The sequence below is a fragment of the Amyelois transitella genome, chromosome 9, assembly GCF_032362555.1.
Source record: "Amyelois transitella isolate CPQ chromosome 9, ilAmyTran1.1, whole genome shotgun sequence".
NCBI lineage: Eukaryota > Metazoa > Arthropoda > Insecta > Lepidoptera > Pyralidae > Amyelois > Amyelois transitella.
In genome coordinates, this window is record NC_083512.1 from 11909197 (window position 1) to 11933613 (window position 24417).

At 41.6% G+C, this 24417-nt stretch overlaps 1 protein-coding gene across 1 annotated transcript in view; it reads right to left on the reverse strand.

Moving 5' to 3' along the window:
• The window catches only part of LOC106136884 (E3 ubiquitin-protein ligase listerin), a 28319-nt gene extending 10171 nt beyond the window's left edge, over nt 1-18148 (reverse strand). The window contains exons 1-23 of the mRNA XM_060945944.1: nt 17982-18148; nt 17673-17870; nt 17375-17506; nt 16129-16263; nt 15744-16021; nt 15105-15273; nt 14549-14615; nt 13288-13405; nt 12604-12819; nt 11993-12175; nt 11299-11686; nt 9306-10707; nt 8581-8765; nt 8107-8255; nt 7203-7354; nt 6677-6819; nt 5957-6160; nt 5214-5504; nt 4577-4842; nt 3870-4041; nt 3002-3188; nt 2512-2748; nt 1690-1843 (exon numbers count right to left, since the gene is read on the reverse strand). Of these exons, the coding sequence (XP_060801927.1) occupies nt 1690-1843; nt 2512-2748; nt 3002-3188; nt 3870-4041; nt 4577-4842; nt 5214-5504; nt 5957-6160; nt 6677-6819; nt 7203-7354; nt 8107-8255; nt 8581-8765; nt 9306-10707; nt 11299-11686; nt 11993-12175; nt 12604-12819; nt 13288-13405; nt 14549-14615; nt 15105-15273; nt 15744-16021; nt 16129-16263; nt 17375-17506; nt 17673-17870; nt 17982-18029 (5474 nt within the window). The 5' untranslated portion in view covers nt 18030-18148. The remainder of the gene's footprint in view (nt 1-1689; nt 1844-2511; nt 2749-3001; nt 3189-3869; nt 4042-4576; nt 4843-5213; nt 5505-5956; nt 6161-6676; nt 6820-7202; nt 7355-8106; nt 8256-8580; nt 8766-9305; nt 10708-11298; nt 11687-11992; nt 12176-12603; nt 12820-13287; nt 13406-14548; nt 14616-15104; nt 15274-15743; nt 16022-16128; nt 16264-17374; nt 17507-17672; nt 17871-17981) is intronic.
• Between the last annotated feature and the right edge of the window lie 6269 nt (nt 18149-24417).

The following is a 24417-nucleotide window of genomic DNA, read 5'->3' on the forward strand; positions in this document are numbered from 1 at the left end:
AGGCAGGAGTGCGGTCTACAAAGTCCCACTTGAAAAGGGCTATAGGGGACTCAACTCTTACGTTCGAGGAGTTATCTACTGTGTTAACCCAGATAGAAGCATGTCTTAATTCACGTCCTCTGTACTGTTTGAGTGATAATCCAAATGATCCATTACCGCTAACGCCTGGTCATTTTTTAGTAGGTGAACCTCTTGTCGTAATACCAGATGAAGATCATTCAACGGTTAATATTTCAGGGCTTCAAAGGTGGAAGCTTACTCAAAAAATGGTAACGGACTTTTGGAAGCGATGGTCTGATGAATATTTGATAACTTTACTTTACGTTTACTAAAAAGTCTGAGCCCGAAATCGATGATATTGTTATAGTGAGGGATCAAAATTTACCGCCATCTAAATGGTTATTAGGAAAAATTATAGATAAACATCCAGGGAAAGATATGATAACTAGAGTTGTTACTATCAAAACAAAAAATGGTATTTTTAAACGCCCATGTAACAAATTATGTTTCTTACCTAAAGACGTTAATGTATCTCAAGCAAATTAATTAGAGTTGAGGTTAAAGTTCTATTGTATACATGAATGTATTAAGTTTAAATTTATTTAGTATCTTTTGTTACGGTGGGCGGGTTTTATATTTTTATTCTTATTTTTATTTTTGGTTCGTAAAAGAACAAGTTCTTTGGTGGGCGGAATGTCCAAATTAGTAATCCTAGTTTGTATTTTTCTATATTTAATGTGTCTGCGGACTCTCTCCACCCCGTAGGAAATTGAGACGTTGTTTAGTGAGCTTTTATGTGATACAAGTGTCCATCTATTCTAGATAATTATTTTTAGTTTAATTCTTATAGTTAATGTGTGGTTACATAGATGGCTCTGTTCAATATTAGAACGCGATATGGTTTCTTGCTTTGTATCTAATATAAGGTCAAAGAAAGTTCCGAGTAAATGAGTTTAGCAGCAGTGGTGGTTTGTTTTATTCGACGCGCAACGGTAGCGACATGATACTAGAAAAATAATTTATTTTTCAGACATTTATTAACGTGTTTAATTTTAATTTCTTTTTGTAGTATTGGTCTTTAATAAAGCGTGTGACGTAGTTTTTGAGGGTTTTTTAAATGTGAAAATGATAACGTTTAATTTAAATAAAAATAGGCTCAAACGGCTCAGAAGCATGGGTATAGTCTTAGTCTATGTTTAAAAGGATGCAGTTGTTTTAAATGTCACCCTGTATAAGTAAAATAGGAGATTGACTAAAATACTAATCGTTAGCTACGAAATTAGACATCCTACACATTTTTGTTATTTTTTAACAAAATTGTGAATATCTCAAAAACGATTGACAGATCGTTTTAAATTTCGTCAATAAATATCAGCAGTTTGTCAGTTTCTCATGTTACAAACATACATAGGTACAAAAAATTAATTTTTGCTCCAAGTTGATTCCTAACTTTAATCTTTTCTTAGGTGGAAACATTGGTCGAACGCTACTTATCAATACGAGGTGCAGACGATAATAAACTTAATCAGTTGTTAATAGAAAGTCCATATTCGTTTGCTGCAATCTAGACAGGGAAGGTTCTGCGCAAAAGAGATACTGAACAATATACTGGACTATTCGATACGGTTTCTCAGTGGTATCAGGCGTCTCAACCTAAACTAAGGGATCAGTAACAATATGTCGTCTCACGGAATGTCCACAAGCGCCGCGTCCAGCAGCTCCAGCAGCGCGAGGTAGTGCGGCAGGAAGTACGTGAGGCTGAGCGAGGGCCCCCGCCCGCCGCCGCGCTCGGGGGACTCCTCGGCCGCGGGGCTGTGCTCGCCCAGCGATGATAGCTTCTCCGCTGGCAACGGAATTTATTTATATAGTATACATATATAGTTTCTTGTGGGAGTAAATATAATGTGTGAGTCAGGGTTTTACACGGAGTGATTACTATCTCACCTCCGCAAACTTTGCAGGGGAATCTAACTCGTATTGGATCGAACATATCAAATTGTCTGAATAAGCAGGTTTGATGACGATGATTTTCCTCACCTTCAAACTAATGTAAACAACTTCGAAATTGATCAATGGCACAACATCGAGACGATATTTGAACTTGTGTCTTTATGCGCCTTACGCATTTAACCGGGCACTTTATCGATTCGGCGCTCTTTATCATGAAAATAAATTCTTTGAATGTATAAGGTTTAAAGAATCTATTTATATTTAAAGATAGATTACAATTAAATTTATTTGCATGAGAATCATATTAAAAACGTTTTTATATGCTAAGAGCAGACATCAGACAGACAAAAGATTTCAAATAAAAACAAAAATTAGGCACACAACAATAAATTTGTTACTGAGGTCCGATAGTCTCCTTTCAAACTTATTCTATGACTTGAAGAATGAGCTTTTATCAACGACATAGTTCCGAAACTTTGATGTGAAATTGTGAAAGGATTTTGTTATACTAGAGGGTAACTTGAGTAACACACAGTCGAACAACAATCTACTAGCACGCACCGTCCTCCAACACCAGGTCGTCGGCTATGGCCAGGCCGAGCGCGTGCGCCAGGTACTGCAGCCCGCGCGGCGCGCCGCCCGCCAGCGCGCGCGCGCAGCCCTCCGCCGCGCGCCGCAGCGGGAGGGCCGCGCGCGCGCCCGCCGGCAGCGAGCCCCACTGCAGGCGCGCCGCGCACGCGCACAGCGACGACAGCGTGCGCGCCTGGGCGCACGTCATCGGCTCGGGGGGCGGCGATTCTGACAACAACAATCATGCATTTTTTCAAATACACTATTTGAGAGAAACTGAAATTGCTCTCGATACGTAACACAATTATCACATGACACGGTCATCACTTGTCAAATTTAAGTCACATAACCTCTTTCCCTTTACATATTTATTTTAATAAGATCAATAAGATCAATCACGAATAAAAAACAGAAAAATAATGACAAAATTTCAATATAATTAACTGTAACAGTACTTAATTTTTATGTTTTACAAACTCACCTAACAGTTGTATTATAAAGGTGAACAGATTGGTGTTTATATCCGGAGAAAATATGTCCTTCCACTCGTTCATGAGAGCCGCCACGTGCGCGGGAGGCTGTCTCTTCATACATTCCTCAGGGAGCGCTTCTATGAACGTTTGGACGCTGCTTAGAAGACGGACAGCTGATACGCACAGCATCGCCGTCTGGGAGACAAATATGATTAAACAGTTAAAGGAATATTCAAAGAAAATTTTAGATACAACTGTTTTCATGGCGATAAGTAAAATAATATAAACAGTATTTATTGGACAAACACCATGCAAAACAAAAAAAAAACAAACATAAAAATACAAGTTGGTAAAATAATGAATGGAGTTTCCGAAAGGGCACAACCTGAGTACCTCGGTGCAGTGTAATGTGTTCCGCGGCTTCTTCTACACATGCGCTTTGGAAGCGGTAGTAGTTATACCTAATTAGATTTAAGTGATGTGACGTCAATTAGTGATACCTACCTTGTATTCAATTTTGAAAATAAATCTATTCTATAGTATAATGATGGCTGTTAACAATCCCGCAAACAACCAGCGCTGATCTTCCGGGCTGCCCGTGTTGACATTACTCTGAATCTTACTTTTATAATTTTATAATTAAGTTTACCCAGTGAAACTTTGTTTCACAGTCTTTAGATGATTGCCTAGTAAAGCATAAAGTCTAAACATAAACTTGGTTTCTTCTGCCTGAATTCTGCCACGAACTCTGAATCGCCATCTAGGTTTGACTAAACTTGAGTCTTGTGACTATTGGCTCGTAAAGATCAAAGTCATCACGTCTTTTTGTTGCATCACGTGTATGTGGTACATACGTTATCAGTAAATTAATGTCACCTTAGTGGTAATAGGTCGTGTCAATGCCGATATCACGGCGCACAGAGATATGGTGGCGAAGTCCCAGTGCTGCGGCGCGGCGTGCCAGCCGCGCTCGGCCGCCATGACTGACAGGAAGTCAGTCACGGCCGCCGTGCACACTACTGTCTGCCAGGGCACTGACGATGGCTCCCTGGGGGAAGGTTAATGAGGGGTTTTAAGAATCCGAAGCTGAAATCGCTTCTCGTTGGGATGGAAGTTATTCATATATATCAATAATTTTATGCAAGCATGTCGATTAGAACTTTTATCAGAACCTTATTTTGCGTGAATAAGCATGCTTAATTTAATCAAAGTATGTTCGTTCAAAAAAATCTGAAGAGTGCGTGATCAAATGAGATTATGATGAAATAAGATTCAGTATATCGAAGACTCCCTGGATACAATAATAAAGGTTTACTTGTAAAATAAGATCGATGTTCTCTCCTTACAAATCGCATTGAGTCTGTTTATATGTCCTACAACGTATTTTAAGTTTGTGAGGCACAAAATGTCAGCTGAGTATTGTAAATGAGACAACAATAACGAACTCTTCTATTCACTAGCATGACTCTTTCAAACATGTAAAACAATGGGTGTCACCCTGTTCTCCCCGTACAACTAGTAATGCGTCATCATCCCGCATTTTCCGAAGTTTACTAAAAATAAAACAAGAATAATCAACTCACCTGTCGCCAAGCATGACTCTCTCGAACCTATAATACAGATCTACAATGAGATCGGTGTCGACTTTCCCTGCGCGTACAATGTTGAACGCGTCCTTCGCAAAAGCGGTTTGTATATCTTCCGGCGCGCGCTCCGCCTGCAGCGCGCACAGCGCGCCGCGCACCATCGCCAGGTAGCGCGTGCGCAGCGCGCGGGACGGCGGGGGGGAGGGGGGCGGGGAGGGGGGCTCGTCGCGGGGAGGGGGCGCCGGGAGCCAGCGGAGGTTGGCCTGCGAGGGAAATCAGGCCTCTAATGGTGGAGCTCATATTTACTTCGTAAATCAAAGAGACGTACAGACGACGGAGTTTTATTTGCATACTTATGGTCTCCTTTTCAATGAACAGTAACTTGAAAGGCTATGCAGAGGAAGAACTTTTGTCCTCAAAACTTAGGTAATATGATCACAAAAATGAAATCTAACTAAAACGCATACAAAATTTAACTCCAACTCCAAAAATACGTGGACTAATTAAAGAGTTATGTTCTGTCACATAAATTAAAAATCTAGCAAAATCTGATTAAGTACTTATCGAAAAGCAGTGCAGAACTGATATATATTCTTGCAAAAATTTTATTTTATAAATCACAAATGAAACATACCTGAAGACTATGACAAAATCCGTTGCCAGTGACGACCTCCGCCAACTTGTCCACGTCCAGACTCCCAATATCCAACAGATCCGTCGACTTGTCTCCCGACTGGTCGTCCGACTTCACCTGCGCCTCATAGTAACTCCGCGCATACGCCCAATAGTACCCCTCTTTTGCGGCGCGTTCGGACAATGAGAGCAATATCTGTCGTCTCACAGTGACTGGAGTTTCCGTTATTATGTCGTGTAGTGACACGTCTAGTTTGGATTTTGTTCTTTCGATTAGTTCGTAGTGAGGCCACTGGAATATACGTGATCGTTCATTTGTAAAAGATGGAAATTATAAACAGTTATATAATAATGGCAGTTAAATAAACTATTTCAGTTGCAGTCATCAGTAGTGGCAACACTGTTAATTTCAAATTAAGTTACCCGCTTCATGATTTATAAAAATATTGCGACAAGAACTCATGGAACTAGGCTGCTCTTGAAAGGAGTTAGCTTTTTGTTACTGTACAAAGTGCTTTCAGATAATCATTAAATATTTTCGGGAAGAGAAATATAGTTTTGGTTTCAGATTTCACTAAAAGTTCGTAAAGGTGAGGCAGCAGAACGCTATACATTATACTGCAAGTTAATCAGACTCATGAAGTTAACTTGCTAATAAAATTTGGCTGGTATTTAAAAAGTCACTTTAGAGCGCTAGGATTAAACATTATAATTTTTTAAAATAAAAATGAAGTTAAGACTTACAAAAGCATAACCCTCATGCAGCGAATCAACAACGACGTAATCTCGCAAGAGCTGACAATACTCGTCCCGTATGTACTCGTCTCCAAGCAGCACCGAGCACCATGTCTGCTCTGTGTCAGAACTCGTTTCTTCAGTGTCCGGCTTGTGAAGGAATAGCGTGCGGAGACATAGAGCTCGGAATAGTAGTTCTGTTAGGCGTATTATCTGGAATTACAATTTATAATTTTAAATTTAATTTTTAACATACACATACATCACGTCCACAGATAGTCACGTCTATATCCCTTGCGGGGTACACAGAGCCAACAGTCTGGAAAAGACTGAATGGCCACGTTCAGCTACTTGGCTTAATGATAGAATTGAGATTCGAATAGTGACAGTTGCTAGCCTATCGCCTAAGAAAGAATCCCAAATTTGTGAGCCTATCCCTTAGTCGCTTTTTACGACATCCATGGGAAAGAAATGGAGAAACCACACGGCATTTTGTAACTAATATTCAATAAATTTATTTATTAAAAGCAACAAAGAAAGGAAAAATATAAATTCTAAACTTCTTTGCTTTTTTATGTATTGTGCCTTCTTCGTTTTCATCTCTTTCTTAAGTCAAACAGCTGAACGTGGCCTTTCAGATCCATCAGAATACAGTCTTTTGTTTGTGTTTTAAAAGAACTAAAAATAATAGCAAATCTCGATCTTCAAAAGTCAATATAAGTAACATACAGCATGTTGTTCCGTGAGTTGCGGCTCGGTGTCGGAGTCGCAGTGTCGCACGACGGCGGCCGCGGCGTCGTCCGACAGCGGGCAACTCAGCTTCGACACGATGCAGTCGTGCCTTAGCGCGAACTCGTCTAGGCTCGCTGTACCTTTGACATATCAAACGACATCCAGTGTAAGATATATGACGTCAATAAGTGATTCCTACCCTACCCTAACTTTGAAAATAAACATATTCTATACATACATACATTCATACATACATAAAATCACGCCTCTTTCCCGGAGGAGTAGGCAGAGTCTACCTCTTTCCACTTGCCACGATCTCTGCATACTTCCTTCGCTTCATCCACATTCATAACTCTCTTCATGCAAGCTCGGCGGTTTCGGGTACTTTTGACCTCACCCTTTACCAGGACGTCCTTAATTTGATCAAGATACGTTCGTCTAGGTCTTCCCACTACGACCTTTCCCTCCACACTCTCCTTGTATATCTGCTAACATATTCTATTCTGTTCCTAAAATGGCTTACCTTCTAGAAGTTTCCTCGCGGCCTCGAACAGTTGTCGGAGGAGCTCCGCCGTTTCGTCTGTAGAGAAGGGCACGGCGTGTTCGCAGTCAGTGAGTAGGTACGGACAAAGGGAGGCCGCGTGTTCGATTCCCGGGATGTTAAGTTCTGTCGGCCTGTTACAAGGAGGAAAGTATTTAATATTTAAAAAATTAATGATTAAAAAATTAAGTTAAAAGCATACTTAGCTATTTTTGATTCACAAAATACACAGAAGTATAATTTGGCTAACGATTTTTAAAATATAATAACTATAATGTTTTATTTGACTGTGTCAACAAAACCCGAAATTTAACTAGCGCAATGTGGTGGAAGATATTACTCATTTCAGCGAATTTCCTTCAGTGGTTTCGGTTGTGTATTGATAAAAATATGATAGTTACCATTATCTTCTACGAACAAGTAGTGACCCCTAGAAATAGCGTGTGACGTAAAGATGTTAAACAAAAATATTTCAAAATAATTTAGCAATTGAAGCTTGCTTTGAGTGTTACTTCCATTAATTATTCTTCTTGTTATTGTGAATGAAGCGAAAGAAGTATGCAGAGATCGTGGCAAACGACATCATCTCTGCCTATCTCTCCGGGTCGTTTGTATGTATTATATTTCCATGACGTTACCAATACTGACGTGCCGTGTGGTTATCGGTTCTTTCATAGATTAAGGACCATTCCATGGAAGTCGTTAGAATAGTCACATTCATCTCGCATTTCACCATGATCCGATATGCTCCCCTAAGGTTCTCCTGTAAAAGTTGCGAGGTCAGATGGGAGTCTACGTGTAAAAACCTGACTCAGCCAATCAGGTTACAAGGCGCACCCCGGGCTCCTGTCTGGGGCTAACGCTAGGACAAGTTGCCAGTACTGACGTGTTGTGTGTGTGCACAGAGTCCAGCAGCAGCTGCGCCGCTTTCTCCCGCAGCGCGCGCCTGCGCTCTGTGTCTAGAGAGTGCAGCCCGTCCTGCCAGGACCCACGCGCCTCTAGCCACGATTCCAGGGAGAGTTGCGGGGACCCGCGCTGGGGGACAGACAAACAAAAAAATTATTATTAAGACAAAGTTCAACGTGTTTAATTACCTTTAGAACTGAGAGAATGGAAATAAATTTTTTTACTTGAATATTTTAAACTCGAATCTACTTGGAAGAGATAATATTATATTTTTACCAGAGAAAGTTTGCTTGCTTGGGAAGTTCAAATGCTTGAACTAAAGTATGTTCTTAGACTACATCACTTTGGAATCTCATGTTATAAAAATAAGGACACCGACTGATTGCCTACGCCGCTGAAACAACTGAGACTGGTGATGTGGCATGTATGATGTCGTGACGTCACAAAGTGTCACCTGTTGGCTGAGGTTGAGGGACAGCAGCGCCAGCAGCAGCTGGTCGTAGTTGTGTGGCGGCCGCGAGCACAGAGCGCAGGCCAGCTGAGACAGCACAGAGCACACGCGCTCCGGCTCGCCCTCAGACAGGGATGACATCAGGATGTCCACCACTTGCGACACTGTCTCTTCGCCTACTAGCATTTCTGTGGAGAAAACTAATGTCATTCTTCTGACTTAAGTCCTGGTTCCGGTCCAAGGTCCGCCGGTAGCCATAATCATGGTATAAAGCATGTTTCTCGTAAATGCTTGTAAGTCCTCAGATTTCATTATAATCTTTTTACTGATCTTAAGATTATTAGCAAACAAATTTATGAATTGAAAATAGTAATTGGTAAAGGCCGCGGTAGGATTTCCTATCATGCTTTTAAGGGCGTTTTCTCGGGTGCGTTGTGAATCCACCCCTATTCTATGTATATAATCCAGATGGAAGATGGGCTTTTGGTTAATAATTTCTTTTGACTGTGTGGTGCCTCTCCAATGTAGCATGTTGAATCTGCAGGGCGTATCAGATGATATTATATCGGCGGTCACATGCATTACGGGCCAAGGTCAGACTTCAGATGCAAAAAAGAATTTAGCATTGAGTCTCGAAAGACTCACTTGGATACCGACATATAGTCCTCGCAAATATTATTTACCTAAATGTACGAGCTAAAAAGAAGAAAAAGGAATGATGAACTCGCCGTTGTCAGGCAGCGGCGTGAGCGCCATCAGCAGCAGCTGGCGGTCGCCCGCGCCCCGCGCCAGCGCCTCCGCCTCGTCGAGCACGCGGCGCCGGGCGGGCGCGCGCCGCAGCCAGCGCCGCGCCGCGCCCGCCCGCGCCGCGCCCCGCGGCAGCGCGCGCCGCAGCGCCCCCGCGCGGGCCTCCTCCTGCCCCCGACACATCACACATACATACTGGGCGCGGCGCCGGGCGGGCGCGCGCCGCAGCCAGCGCCGCGCCGCGCCCGCCCGCGCCGCGCCCCGCGGCAGCGCGCGCCGCAGCGCCCCCGCGCGGGCCTCCTCCTGCCCCCGACACATCACACATACATACTGGGCGCGGCGCCGGGCGGGCGCGCGCCGCAGCCAGCGCCGCGCCGCGCCCGCCCGCGCCGCGCCCCGCGGCAGCGCGCGCCGCAGCGCCCCCGCGCGGGCCTCCTCCTGCCCCCGACACATCACACATACATACTGGGCGCGGCGCCGGGCGGGCGCGCGCCGCAGCCAGCGCCGCGCCGCGCCCGCCCGCGCCGCGCCCCGCGGCAGCGCGCGCCGCAGCGCCCCCGCGCGGGCCTCCTCCTGCCCCCGACACATCACACATACATACTGGGCGCGGCGCCGGGCGGGCGCGCGCCGCAGCCAGCGCCGCGCCGCGCCCGCCCGCGCCGCGCCCCGCGGCAGCGCGCGCCGCAGCGCCCCCGCGCGGGCCTCCTCCTGCCCCCGACACATCACACATACATACTGGGCGCGGCGCCGGGCGGGCGCGCGCCGCAGCCAGCGCCGCGCCGCGCCCGCCCGCGCCGCGCCCCGCGGCAGCGCGCGCCGCAGCGCCCCCGCGCGGGCCTCCTCCTGCCCCCGACACATCACACATACATACTGGGCGCGGCGCCGGGCGGGCGCGCGCCGCAGCCAGCGCCGCGCCGCGCCCGCCCGCGCCGCGCCCCGCGGCAGCGCGCGCCGCAGCGCCCCCGCGCGGGCCTCCTCCTGCCCCCGACACATCACACATACATACTGGGCGCGGCGCCGGGCGGGCGCGCGCCGCAGCCAGCGCCGCGCCGCGCCCGCCCGCGCCGCGCCCCGCGGCAGCGCGCGCCGCAGCGCCCCCGCGCGGGCCTCCTCCTGCCCCCGACACATCACACATACATACTGGGCGCGGCGCCGGGCGGGCGCGCGCCGCAGCCAGCGCCGCGCCGCGCCCGCCCGCGCCGCGCCCCGCGGCAGCGCGCGCCGCAGCGCCCCCGCGCGGGCCTCCTCCTGCCCCCGACACATCACACATACATACTGGGCGCGGCGCCGGGCGGGCGCGCGCCGCAGCCAGCGCCGCGCCGCGCCCGCCCGCGCCGCGCCCCGCGGCAGCGCGCGCCGCAGCGCCCCCGCGCGGGCCTCCTCCTGCCCCCGACACATCACACATACATACTGGCCAAGGGACAGGCTTGTCAATTGTAGGCGATGGGCTGGCAACCTGTCGTTATTTGAATCTAAATTCCATCGTTAAGCTGAATGTGGCCTTTGGCTTAAAACTGTTGGCTATGTCGTCTCCACAAGGTATATAGATATGATTATATGTATAATGTATAATTGTGTATATAGAGCAATAACATAGATAGAGTAACCGAATAACTGAACTGATAGAGAAGTCTGAATCAGAGGCGAGAATCTACGTGCATCGCAGGACCAACTTAAAATTCTTCTGTTTGGTCGACAGAGCTGATAAACTGATACAGAATGCCAAATGGCATTGGGTCCGTCTTTTGTAAATTTTTCAGTGCAATAAAGTTTTAAATAAATATTTTTTTTTTTTTTTAAAACAATTCTTTTGTTTTTACAATTTTGTATGGTTTTATATAACGTCCGCCGAAAACCACTCGATCACCCAGGGACTTAAGCTTCATTTATATCAAACACCAAGAAATTTAAGAAGAGAAGAAGAAAACCAAGACATGATCCTTGGAGCCGGACAACCTAAATAATTAAAATTACCTGCGTAAAAGCAGCGAACGTAGCATCCTGTTCCTCTTCGCTCATGTGTTCCAACAGCATAAAAATCATGTCCATTACCGGCTCGCATCTCGTCTCATCATCATTCAGCCACGGCAGTAGAACCTTCTCGAACAATCCATACACCGTATCGGCCGCTAAATACTTCGCTACATTTTCTACCGCTGGCTTCGATAAGGAATTCAATAGAGGGCTCAGAGGCGGTAGGATTATATTGGGAGAGCGTGTATTTATTGCGATTTCGATGTAAGTGGCGCAGATTTGTTCTGTGGCGGCTGTGAGCTGGTGGAGGAACAGTTCTGTGTTGGCGGCGGAAGGGGGCGAGTGCTGAGGAGGGGGGGAATTCTCTGGGGGATCGTCGCCGTCGAACCTGTATGAATAAATAAAGTTCTGTACTACTTTTTTATATTTTTAATGTACTTCTTATTGAACTTATACATCATTTACTTACAGTTTTACTAAAATATCTCATTGATTGACATACCAAAGAATAACCCAAATTGCTAGGTGTAGAGATGTGAAATTTGTCATGAAGGTTCCCTATGCGGTCTGAGGGTTCACCACAATAAGATTTCTTTTTACTCCCATAAGAAGGGGAATCAATGAGATAATAATATATGGCTTTTAGTCATACCTATGTCAAATTGAGAAGACTAATTGAAAACAAATGTGTAACCTAATAGAATGTTGTTGCCGCGCGGGCTGCATGTAGCCGCTGCGCACAGAGCCGAGCAGCAGCTGCAGCGCGCGCGCCGCGTCCGCCGCCGCGCCCGCGCCGCGCTCTGTGCCGCGCTGCGCCTGCGCACCCATGTTCTGCCAGAAGTTGCGCACCAGCGTCGTGTAGCGCTCGCCGTCCTTGCTGGGAGCGTGGGAGATGGATTCATAAATCTCTGTCACAACCAGTCTCCTCGTTCACGAATGTTGAAAGGCAATATATGTATGTATGTTATCTCCTTTCTCTCTCTGCTGCTCCATTTAATATCTAACCTTGAAAAAGAGAGGCGAATAGACATACTGCATTTCAACGTTCGTGAATAAGTTCCCAGATGGAACATTCACTTGGAAATAAGTACGATAGATCATAAAATGTGTATAATTTTACAGTTAACTATATTTTACACTATGTAATAGACTTACAGTCACACACATACAATTATATTAAATGAATACAATAAAATGAACCCATGAGCTTGGTAAAGTAAAAATAAAATCTGCACATTCAGGCAAGTGAACATGATCCAAATGTTATTGCTGTTTGATTGCTAATCAAATTAGGCTATCATTTACTTCATCCAAAACTTGAGCAGGTCAGTCATGTCGGCGGAGTGCCTCAGCATCAGCGCGTCGTTGCACAGAACGTGCAGCCACTGCCGGTGCGCGGCGCTGCACAGCTCTGTGGCGCCCTCCAGCGGCTGGTCGGACAAGTGGCGGATACATTGCGAGAGTAAGAATATCCACGATTGACGCTCGCTCTTGGAGTTTATTACGGTCTTCATTTCCAGGCTGCGGAGACAAATTGATTTTTTTATATACATTTGTGAAACGAATAGGCTTATGACTCATCTTTCCTCTCCCTTTGTTCCACCTTTAACTAAAACACATAGAAAAGACGAGTCTTGTCTAAGTTAGTCGATTTTGTTTTGGATCTTATAGAGGTTTTGCATAAACATAAGCCACAACTGAAAGTAAAACGATAGAAAGATAAAACATGTGGCTCATTAACGTCCGCAAAGTGGTTATGGAAATTACTTATTCACATCTTTTACAAACAACATTTAGAAAATTTACATCAGTGTAGGTACATTTTCCCGGAGAAGGCATGCTGTTAAGGAATGTGGGGTATAATAATGTTCATTAAAATGTTAAAGAAAAAATACATACATTATACTTAGTTCAGTTAAAAGAGAGATGAGGAGTTTCAAGATCTGACTAAACGCTATAAAAAAATATATTTAGAAAAAAAGCCCATACCCTTTAAAAATAGCCTTGAACAACTCTTCATAGAAGTGTTTCGTGAGCATGTCCGCAGGCAGGCCGGCCAGCAGCGGCAGCAATGTGTTCGACAGCTGCTTAGCGTCACCCCACCCACCTTGGAAATAAAACAGGAGTAATTATGCATCATAGTATAAGATAATACAAATAAACATCAAATAACTGTTCGTTTCCCAAATAGGGATAAATTAAATAACAGTGGCTCTATGTTAGATCCTTGTGGTGCTCCGTTTTTACAAATCGAAAGTGCCGTCTTTTTTTTCGTCTGTCCGTTGTGTTATCGATAGAAAATATGATTTAGATACTGTGATACTCCATTAGTGAATATATGTATCTGGCATTGACAATGACACATTAGCTTCGGCACGTTTACTAAACATCTATACTAATATTATAAAGCTCAAGAGTTTGTTTTGTTTGTTTGTTTGTTTGTTTAAACGCGCTAATCTCAGAAACTACTGAACCGATTTGAATAATTCTTTCACTGTTAGATTGTCTATTTATCGAGGAAGGCTATAGGCTACATTTTATCCCGGATTTCCTACGGGAAACGTCAACAATGCAGGTGAAAGTTGAATGAGTCGGCCATCTGCGAGCTTTCCACGCGAACGCTGCGCAAACCAACAAAGATATAGTAAAACAATGTACTAAAGATGTGAAGTACTCATTTTTTGCCACAAAAAAGTCCGCGAGAGCATATATCTATCTCTTAAGGTTTACTTACAATAACCACTTTTATGTTCATTTTTTAAGATTATTTTTTCATTATAAACATAAGTTATTTTGAAACCAATTTTCTTTAATTCAGTATTAATCCTTATCCAAATAAATATATTTATTACTTTCGGCTTTTCATGTAGACTAAAATTGCCATTTACAGTATATAAATCAGACGAATAGGTTTTGAGATATAGTCGTTATAAGCAATTTGCAGCGAAACATTTAATACTGCGAACCAGCGTTCTTTCTAATACGCGTGACAGCGTGACCCCATAATTGATAAAGCCGAGGAGGATGTTTGCAAAAATAAATATGATGCCCAAAATAACTATTCCACGCGGACGAAGTCGCGGGCACAGCTAGTTATGAATAATGGCAATGAGAACTGAAACAGTGGATCTAGAATAAACCCCTGGGGTGCCCCATTGTGTCATATTGTAGAAGTAATTTCCTAACTTGACGAAATAATAAAGTAATGAATAAAGTTGGGAGAAAAATGAAATATGTTTGAAGCACTTACCAGTTTCTAATAGATTGAGAATCCTTTTCAATAGAAGATCTTTCTTATCCAACCATGTGTGCCAATTCTGTACAAATAAAACTGCTATTTTAAACGATTACAAAAAAAATATTTCATATTTGTAGTAGTAAAACGAAGTAGGAATGCTCTTCCTCAAATGATTAGGAGAGCTCCTAGTCGCTCTGCGTTCAAACATGCTGTGAAGGGGTTCTTTCGTCGGCAGATTAATAATGGGTCATCTTAATTTGATATTTTATGTATGTAAATATATGTATTTATAGTGAATATTATGTATCTTGTATGTATTTACGCATTTTTTTGTAATGTATGTATTTTGTCAGTATGCATGTGCACTTTATCGCACCACCAACTTAAAGTTTTTTCTGTTTGGTCAGCTGGTTGACTGGTAGAGAATGCCAAACTTGCATTAAGTCTGTCTTTTGTACATTTTTGTTTTTGTGCAATAGTTTAAACTAATAAATAAATAAATTAAACACAGATGTCTGTTTTTGTATTATAAATCAGTGTAAAGTAGAAACAAGCAAATGTCCATTACCGGCACGCTGTGCACGACTCGCAGCACGCACGCCCACAGCTGCGCGAGCGCGCGCGCATCCGTTTCGCGCGCGCCCAGCGCCGCCCGCAGCAGGCGCGCGCCCGCCGCCGCCGGCAGCGCCCGCGGGAAGCGCTCCACCGCGCTGCCCAGCGCCGCCCACCACGCCGCCCTGGGCAAACAGGACTCGTGAACGTGCTGCAGGGCGGCATTTCATGTCAACCAATGTTGCAAACCCACAGCATAATAAATACAACATTTGAAATAAAATTTAATAAAATCAAAAACAGAGAAAATGTTTTACTCGTACTTTATTTTCCCACTAGCGACCCGCCCCGGCTTCGCACGGGTGCAAAATTATAAATTTTATTATACATAAAAACCTTCCTCTTGAATCACTCTACCTGTTACAAAAAACCGCATCAAAATCCGTTGCATAATTTTAAAGATTTAAGCATACAGACAAACAGACTAAAATAGCGACTTTGTTTTATACTATGTAGTGAAGCTTATTGTTTACCATATAATATGCTCCTTTTACTATCAAAGGAATGATAGCAGATATATAAATAGAAAAAAAAACCTTTTCATAAAAAAAAATAAATTTAATACTCTACCTCATCTGCTACACAAAAGTCATACCTTACTGTACTCTCTTTATGCGTCGCCAATCGCCAGAACGTATCTTTAGCCAACAACTTCGCAACTCGTGCCCACAACCAATCATGTAGCGCGTTCGAAGCGTATCGACAAGTCCACGCCAAGCCGTGAAGCGCTGCAGCACTGCCGCGACCGTTCTCCTCTTCTTCTGAAAGCGCTGCCATAGCCGATTTGCCAATAAGATTGTCTTCAAGGAAGTCTAGGATTTCTGTCTTGCAAAATGCTATCACTTCAGGCAGTTTTGCGTCGGGGAAAGTATTCTGTGAATAGAAATTAAAAATACCTACTTATATAAAATGTTTGTAATTTTTTATCCTAAATCAAAATTAGGTTGTAAGTGTTGATTGTTGTATTAGGTTTTTTGTACCTTGAGCGACAATTGCGCCTGCGACTGCGCGGGCGCGTGGTCGTCATACTGCGCCTGCAGCCACGACGGCAGCAGCTGCTTCAGGTGCGGCGCCACGCGGCGGCCGCACACGCGGACTATCGCGCCGTGACACGCCTGAACAATATTACAATGAGGAATACTGGTGGATGGTGCGATTGAGATGCATTGATGAGTGAAAGCGGCAAAGTAATATAGTTTTTTGTGACGGCCTCTTTGGCGCAGCGGTAGTACGCTTGTCTGTGACAACGGAGGTCCTGGGTTCGAATCCAGGCCAGGGCATGATGAGAAATGAACTATTTCTGATTGGCCTGAGTCTTGGATGTTTATCTATATATGTAGATTTTTATTATAAAATAAAGTATTGTTAAGTTAGTATCTTGTATCAAGTCTCGAACTTACTTCGAGGCTAACTAACTCAACAGCTTTGAAATGACTGAAAGGCTTTTTCAGCTGTTTGTCTTAACGATAGAATTGATATTCAAAAAGTAATAGGTAGCTAGCCCATCACCTGAAAGAAGAATCCCAAATTTAAAAACCTATCCCTAAGTCGCCTTTTATGACATCCATGGCAAAGATGGAGTAGCCCTTTTTTTCTATTGGTGCCTCACTACACGGCACAATGAAATGTAATGGGATAATAAAAAAGATTGGAAGTCAAATATTAAAATTATTAATTTAGTTTTAATTGGTGTGTGGTAGATGTGATTTGATTGGTGTTAATTTCATTATGGTCACCTAGACCTCAGGCTCTGAAAATGAAGCATAATGAATGGCTTTTAGATACAAATTGGCAACTAAGACAAATTACAGTAGAGCGTTGATTATCCAAACTAATTGGGGGACATGGGTGTTCGGAAAACCGGTATTTTCGGATAATCGAACTAATGTACATATATATTGATTCAGCCATACAAATTTACGTACAGGTAAATGAAAACCATATTATTTACATTTATGAATATCTTTAATGACAAATAGAAAATAAACAAAAAAAAGTGCAGAAAAATTTTGTTTATCGACTAGCAGTTACTAGGACGTACAATAACGAAGTGAACAAGTCGCGACAAGTGTGCGAAAACTGACGCGCGGGCGGGCGGTGGTGAGAGGTGGGGGCATTGACCCGCGTGTACTATGTTCGGATGAGCGGTCGTTCGGTTGAGCGATGTTCGGATAATCAACGCTCCACTGTACTATCTTTTTAAATATTTCCTTTGATTTTCCTCACCTGTGTACATTCCCGAACCTTGCAGTCAGCATCCACAAATAATGTCTTGTAGAAGTGGCTCCAGCTCGGCAACACCGCCTCCACATCTTCCACACTGCTCTTGTTTACAAGTTCTTTCAGTTCTTGTAATGCCTGGAGGCCAAGTTTATAAATCACTATATGAAGAATATAAAAAGAGAACCTATATTTTTTTATGCCCCAAAATGAAACACTTACCACTTACCAAATGTTGACTAATATTTATTTCTTATCAAAGAACTAACACTTACAACTTTATTTAAAGTGTACTTCTACCTACCTTGGTTTTGGTGATTGGATCTTTCTTGTTGAGTTTTTTAATACACATTGCCAGCTCCGGATCTAGACCAGGATCTAGGGTAACTCCGGCTAGTGTGGGAAATAAAGCGGGCATAATTTTTCCACCAACGGCCGTCATCGAAGAGTCAAACTTTCCAGCGCTGGTGAGCAATTCTGCGCTCCGGCCGCTACTTGAAGGCTGCAATAATGTGAACAGACATTACTCACTGGATATTTTATTAAAAACTCCGCGCTTAACCCAAATATATAGTTGGAAAACTCAAAAGAAAGAACATGACTTCATACTTACGCGAACATTGTTTTTGGTTCTTTGGCTTTGTTTATTTTTACCACCCATTGTAGTTTAACACCCTGATTTTTTTCATTTACTATTAGAAAAACAGATATTGCATAATAATTATTAATTTTATTTAATAATACGAAACAAATAATGTACGTGTTACTGTAGTCTACGGAATCATGACATTTAAACAACATGTCAATGTCAAGTAAGTCGGCCGCTATCATTTATGACAATGACAGCCAAGGTTATTTTTAAAATTTCCAGTCTTGTTAGTCGGCGTTAAATTGATTTAATCATAAAATTTTGAACCATTTCTAGGCGAGAAGTAGAAGCGTTACCCACGTGCCAATATTAAGCCTCATGAGTCTAAATGATAACTAACGAGGGAAAATTATTAATAATGATTCACTGACATGAAAAATATGAGTTTCACTAATAAAAAACCTTAAAAAATCTCTCTCTTTTAGTGTAAACTATTAAGTGGACACCGAAAACTATAATATTATAATTACAATCTTCTTTTTTGTCGTATGCTCTTGGCATACACACTTTTTTTTCATCAAAATACGCTTTTCATCTATATAATAAAATAATTGTGCAGCTAGGTTTAAAATAAAAAATCCTTTGTCCTATGTAGGTATACTGAAACAATTAAAATGCGCGCCGCATATTATGTAGACAATGTTTGTTTTTATGTAAAAATACCTTTATTATCTATAAAAATGTTTTGGATTTACATCCGAGAGAACGAATTATTTTTATTTCCTGTTTGTGAGGTACTGTTAACTTTCGTTCAAACAAGGCTGTGGAGTTGTTTGTTTTACCATTCATACTACATGTGGTAGCATAATGGACCTGCGCCTTTGTTCACTGAGCTGTTACTAAAATAAATAAATATCTAACAAAAAGGTCCTAGGAAACCACGCGAAATAAAAACGACTAAATTGTTAAACTTTAATTTTGTATCTCGTGCAGTGGTATAGCTTGAATTTGGCTTAGTGTACAGGTCGCCTGCTACATGGGCCCTTCTTTCTTACAACTAAATTTTAATCTTAAACCCTAAGTGGTAGAGTCGCTTTATGTAATTACCGGACTTATTCTCTCCTGGTTTGTGGTCAAGGTACTACCCTGGGCTCTTTTCTAGGGAGGAGACGGAAGGAGACGGATGACTATTTTCAAAACTAGATTTATTCCTCCAGAGCACGATAACTAACAACGAAGCGCAAGAGAAATAACTTCACATTTACAAACGTTGGTAAATCCGAATGTTATCGCTATGAAATCTTATTTGCACCTACGTGCGGGCAAATTGATGGCGGCGGCGGTTAAATGCGAGTGCGGGCCAGTGCAGTGTCGGACTCGCATTCCGAGCGATCTAGACAAATAGCTTGCCGCGCCACGACCGCGCCACCACTACCACTACACCCCCGCAATGTTCACAAATCACAATTTACACAGTATCCATTGCTGAGCTCGTATTGAATTTCAAAAACAAGTCTTGTAATAGTGAGCGTTGTAGATAATTTAAGTGGAATTGTCGGTAGTTAAGGGAGAGCGTGGTAGCAGCTATCACGGCCGAAGACGGTTACGTGATGGCACGAGCCACTCGTATCTAGCACGAATACCATACCTTCTCGGTTTCGTTCCTGTTGTATTTATACTTGCATGTTTTAATATGTACCTATCTACAGACTAATTTATAATTCTTGAAAATGTAGTGAATTTACAAAATGTGTAATTTAGACTTAATAGATGAATTTCTTAAAAATATTTTGACGAAGCTCAATATTAAAAGTTGGGCTATTTATCCAATCACTTGCAACTGAACTTTCCTTCATCTCTTGCAATCACGTTTATGCACATTGCTATTTAGTTAAACAATTTAAAGCTGGAATCATAAAAATCCATAGAAAAAGTGCTCCAAAATAAGTAATGTGAACACTAAGTTACAATTAACCCCACTAGGCTGTTTTCAAACGTAACGAAGTTTTTGTTCAGTTACAAAAATATATTGGTTTTTTATCTTGTATATTGGTAATAGTAACTTAATTGGAGTTAAAGTGTGACACATGTGCAGCAAATGATTAAAACTTTGTGTATTTGTATCATTCCTATCTTTTTTTGCTTCCACACAATACAACAGTGACAACATCCACGGTTACTTCGAAGCTCGAAAACCTAAGAAATTTACTAAAGCGTAAGGGAAAATCTAAACTACAGAGCGTAACTTCCATAAACAAAAGAGTTGTGCAGTCGTAAAAACCGGGGTTGTCCAAATGCTTTAATTGATGTCGATATCGACACTGGTCTATTTGTGGGACTCTTAAATGTTCAGATAAAATAATGAAGAAAATATGTACGTACGGATGATTGCATTTAATTTTTGTGTATAACTATTGTCTCTCTCTTGTCTCTTGTTGTGAACATAACTCCAATCAAGTGACTTTTAATGACTAGAGACCTTTAAAAAATTAGAGCCAAAAAAGGAATGTAATTAATCATTTATAATTTGAATAAAATAGCTAAATTACTACATACAACATTTTCAATATAAATTATCATCAAGGCATGGAAAACAAGAGTTAACACATGCTTACATACATGCAATCACTTTATCCCTTACGGGGTAGACCTCAGGGCTAGACTAAGCTTACACTATCAAACAATGACTAAAGGCTATTATTATGTAAACTTATTCATTAATTGAAAAGATAAGTATATCTTTTCGGTTAAATTCAATCATCTCTTTGAATAAAAAATCCCGCCACCTCAATAATTTGTTTTTCCACTACCTCACTTTGCTTTTAAAATCATTAAAGTCCATCAAAAAATTACGTCATCATTAAAGTTTAAAAGCTTTTGTCGTAATGACGTCAGAGGGTTGACGCGGACAGCCATCACAATCTGTACATCAAGTAATTTGTGTCACTGACATGTTTTACATGTTTAATAGTTTAACAGTTTTGCTTAAAATATAACTAATGTGGCTCCATCAGATAATAAAGATTGAGAAACGGTCAAACGTACTGTAAATAAAATACATTGCATTTAAACAAATATCTACAAACACAGATCAGATTTTATTGATTGAGTGCCTATTTTATTTCAAGTTGTGTAAGAGGGACCTGACTCAGCAGTTGTGGGTTCTCGCTTGACGTAGATGTGTGCCAAGGTTCTCGTAGCAGTGTGCGACCCGGCGTAGCAGTGCGCTACAACAGTCGTAGCAGATCTACGATCATCGTAGCACTTACAATGGTAATCAAATAATTGATTCGACGTAGGTATTTTAGACAATACAAAAAGTAGGTAAATGTTGCACAGCTTACCTTTTGATTGCCTTTTTGATTGTATTTGTGATAGATAGATAGAATTATACTTTACAACTGAAACAATTTAACAAAATAAACACGAGAATGACAAACTGACGTAAAAAACTAAATTAATCGTTAATTGACCACTCAATATTACCAATTTTAACAACGTGATACTGAAGTGTGTGATGGTCGACGGTCCGAAAGTTCCTTTGAGTAAATAATGAAATTGGCGATGTAAGTATACATAGTTCCGGCGAGCCAACACTCGGTCCGCTCCGTTTAAATAGTTACCAGCTTGCGCGGCCACGTCCCGGGCCCTGTATTTGCTTTAGATAAGGTAAACGAGACGTTGCTATAGTTACATCAGTTACTAGATGTACAGAGTAGTGTGCAGAGGTACAGCCACTTCCAACTTCTTTGTCATCCATGTAAATATTTTTGTTCTTGAGTATTTTATTACTGTATCTTTAAGGCGATGAGCTAGTCAATTCCATTTTTAAGCCATCCAGCTGACTGAGGCCTTCTTGTAGTTTTGAAAAATTGGCTTATGACGACGAAGTGAGGGATAAAGACATGATGTATGTGTCTTTATCCCTCACTTCGTCGTATCTATTATTGCATATAAATTAGTCTTCAATCATCGTATAAACTTATTTAAACCATCAATGTACAATGAAAATGAAATGAATATTGTGAATATTCCACCAACGTATTATAATTGGAAACGAAAATTCAATTTGTAAAATATTATAGTCACCATATTTTAATGGCCACTAGTTTGTCTACTCCGTACTATCCTGCTGTGTGCCAGAACTAAGTTCCCCGCGCGGGGTTGCTCGTCCGTACTCTTTGCCCCCGAGACGTCGCTAAACAACTAAGTGCTGCATAACTAAGTCTCAGTCAGTCGGCGATTCCAACTCCGCTCAAAACTGGTTAATATTAAATTAATTTCGGTGTGTTGTTGTCTTAGCGGAGACTCGGGAATTATACAGGGACTAACTGTTGCCCGCGGACCTACTTGCGGGGAAGTTTCTGCAAATCTGGTGTTAGCAAATGATCATTATGCAAACTTTAACCTGATTCATTTAAAGTCGCCTGTAATTTTCATACATAGTCTTCATTAAGTTTCGGTTCCATTCTGAATGGCTTGGTACATCGGATTTTGATATAATATTTTGTTAAAGCAAAGAAATCATAAAAATATAGATCTAGAGTTAGAATAGATTTTTACAGTACAGTATAAAAATGTACAATTTTTTTAAAAGATTTTATATTTTAATGTAGAAGACTAGATATCACAGAGGATTTGCGGTGAAACTGAATAAGGTAACATTTGCTTGCGGCTTCGGTCCAAAGGGGATTGTATTAAAAAAATTAGCCGATGTTACTACTGAAAAATCAATTCTGTCTTTGCTAATATTCGTCAAAATCGGTTCGGTGCTTTTTGAGGTTTTATAAAACTACAAATATTTTTTTTCTACATAATATAAGTCTGGATAATCCTCTAAATAGTTTTAAAAGTACCCCAATCGCATCACCTGAGTATCAAATCACCCCGGAGCCGGTCACGCACACATGTTTATATATTTAGGAGATAAATCTTTAGGGTCCGGTCACCGGTCGGCCATGGGTCTTCATTCCTTATAATCGAGACAAATCTTTCAAAGTGCATTACTTTCTTTTACCGAATTAAAGTATTCAATCTGGAAAAAAAAATAAACAAAATTATTGCTTGTCTAAATAGTTCAGTATATTCTGTTCCATCTTTTGTTACCCAAAATATTATAGTATTAACATCGATTGGTTTTTGGATATCATTATCCGACCGCCAGGCGGGTCTCCAACCGCACGCGATACCATCGGATCTCTGTTATTAAATTGCTTAATACACTAATTACTTAGACTTCAATGCTTTGGTTATTATATTTCTGTTTATACGATACCATGTTTTATTCAATTCCAGCTCCGTAATAAGCCATGTAAACCAAATAATGATGTTATGTTCATTGAAATTAGAATGATAAGTAATCTTATTAGTAGCCCATAATATCTTAGATTTGATGTGAAAAGAAATAAACTCAAACATTTATTTCTCGTCGTACGCTCAAAGAATGAAGATTGGCCAATAATATTTTCGGTTTTATTTTTATCCTATATTCGTTCAGAGTAGGATTTCAAGGATAACAGAATTGTTTGCTTTGTATTACCGCGATCTGTAGAGAAAATAAAATACAAGGACGTAGGACGAAAACTGTTGGAATATAGTTTATTATTATCAACAGTGAATGCATTACGGATGTGTACGAATAAGTGAATCCTAAATAAACTAAACCATCCAGAAATTTGGGACATCATCCTCCTGGCTATAGTCCTGGTTGTGTCCTCATTAGAGAAGAGTTAGTACTATATATTATGTAGTAGTGATCATGATGAGGTAGTGGGAAATACATGGAGCAACTCACGTGTGTTATGCTGACAACGGGGGAATTTAGATAATGGTCACTCATTTAGCTGAATGAACATACCTAAGTGAAGCAAAGCGGCAAGCCCGCTTCACGAGGTTCCATACAAAAAGTGCCGTGTGGTTCCCGGCACCAATACAAAAAAGAATAGGACCACTCCATCTCTTTCCCGTGGATGTCGTAAAAGGCGACTAAGGGATAGGCTTACAAACTTGGGATTCTTTTTTAGGCGATGGGCTAGCAACTTGTCACTATTTGAATCTCAATCTTTCACTAAGCCAAATAGCTGAACGTGGCCATTCAGTCTTTTCAAGACTGTTGGCTCTGTCTACCCTGCAAAAGATATAGACGTGACCATATGTATGTATGTATGTTCCATACAAAAAGTGCATTTCTTGAATTGTTATCAACTTACTTGTGTGATTAGTTCATTAGTTTGGATGCTAACCGATGCTCTTAAAGCTAGGTACGCTTACAAATGAGACTTTAACATCTATGCTAATGACTAGGGCATTGTAAAAGTTAACTTGCATATTTGATAATTCATCGCTCGCCAAACTGTGACAAAAATAGCAGAAACTCTTAAATTTGGCCTTAAAATCATTAAAAATATTGACGTTAATGATAATATCTAGAGAGAGGAATCTGAACCACAAACAAAAATAG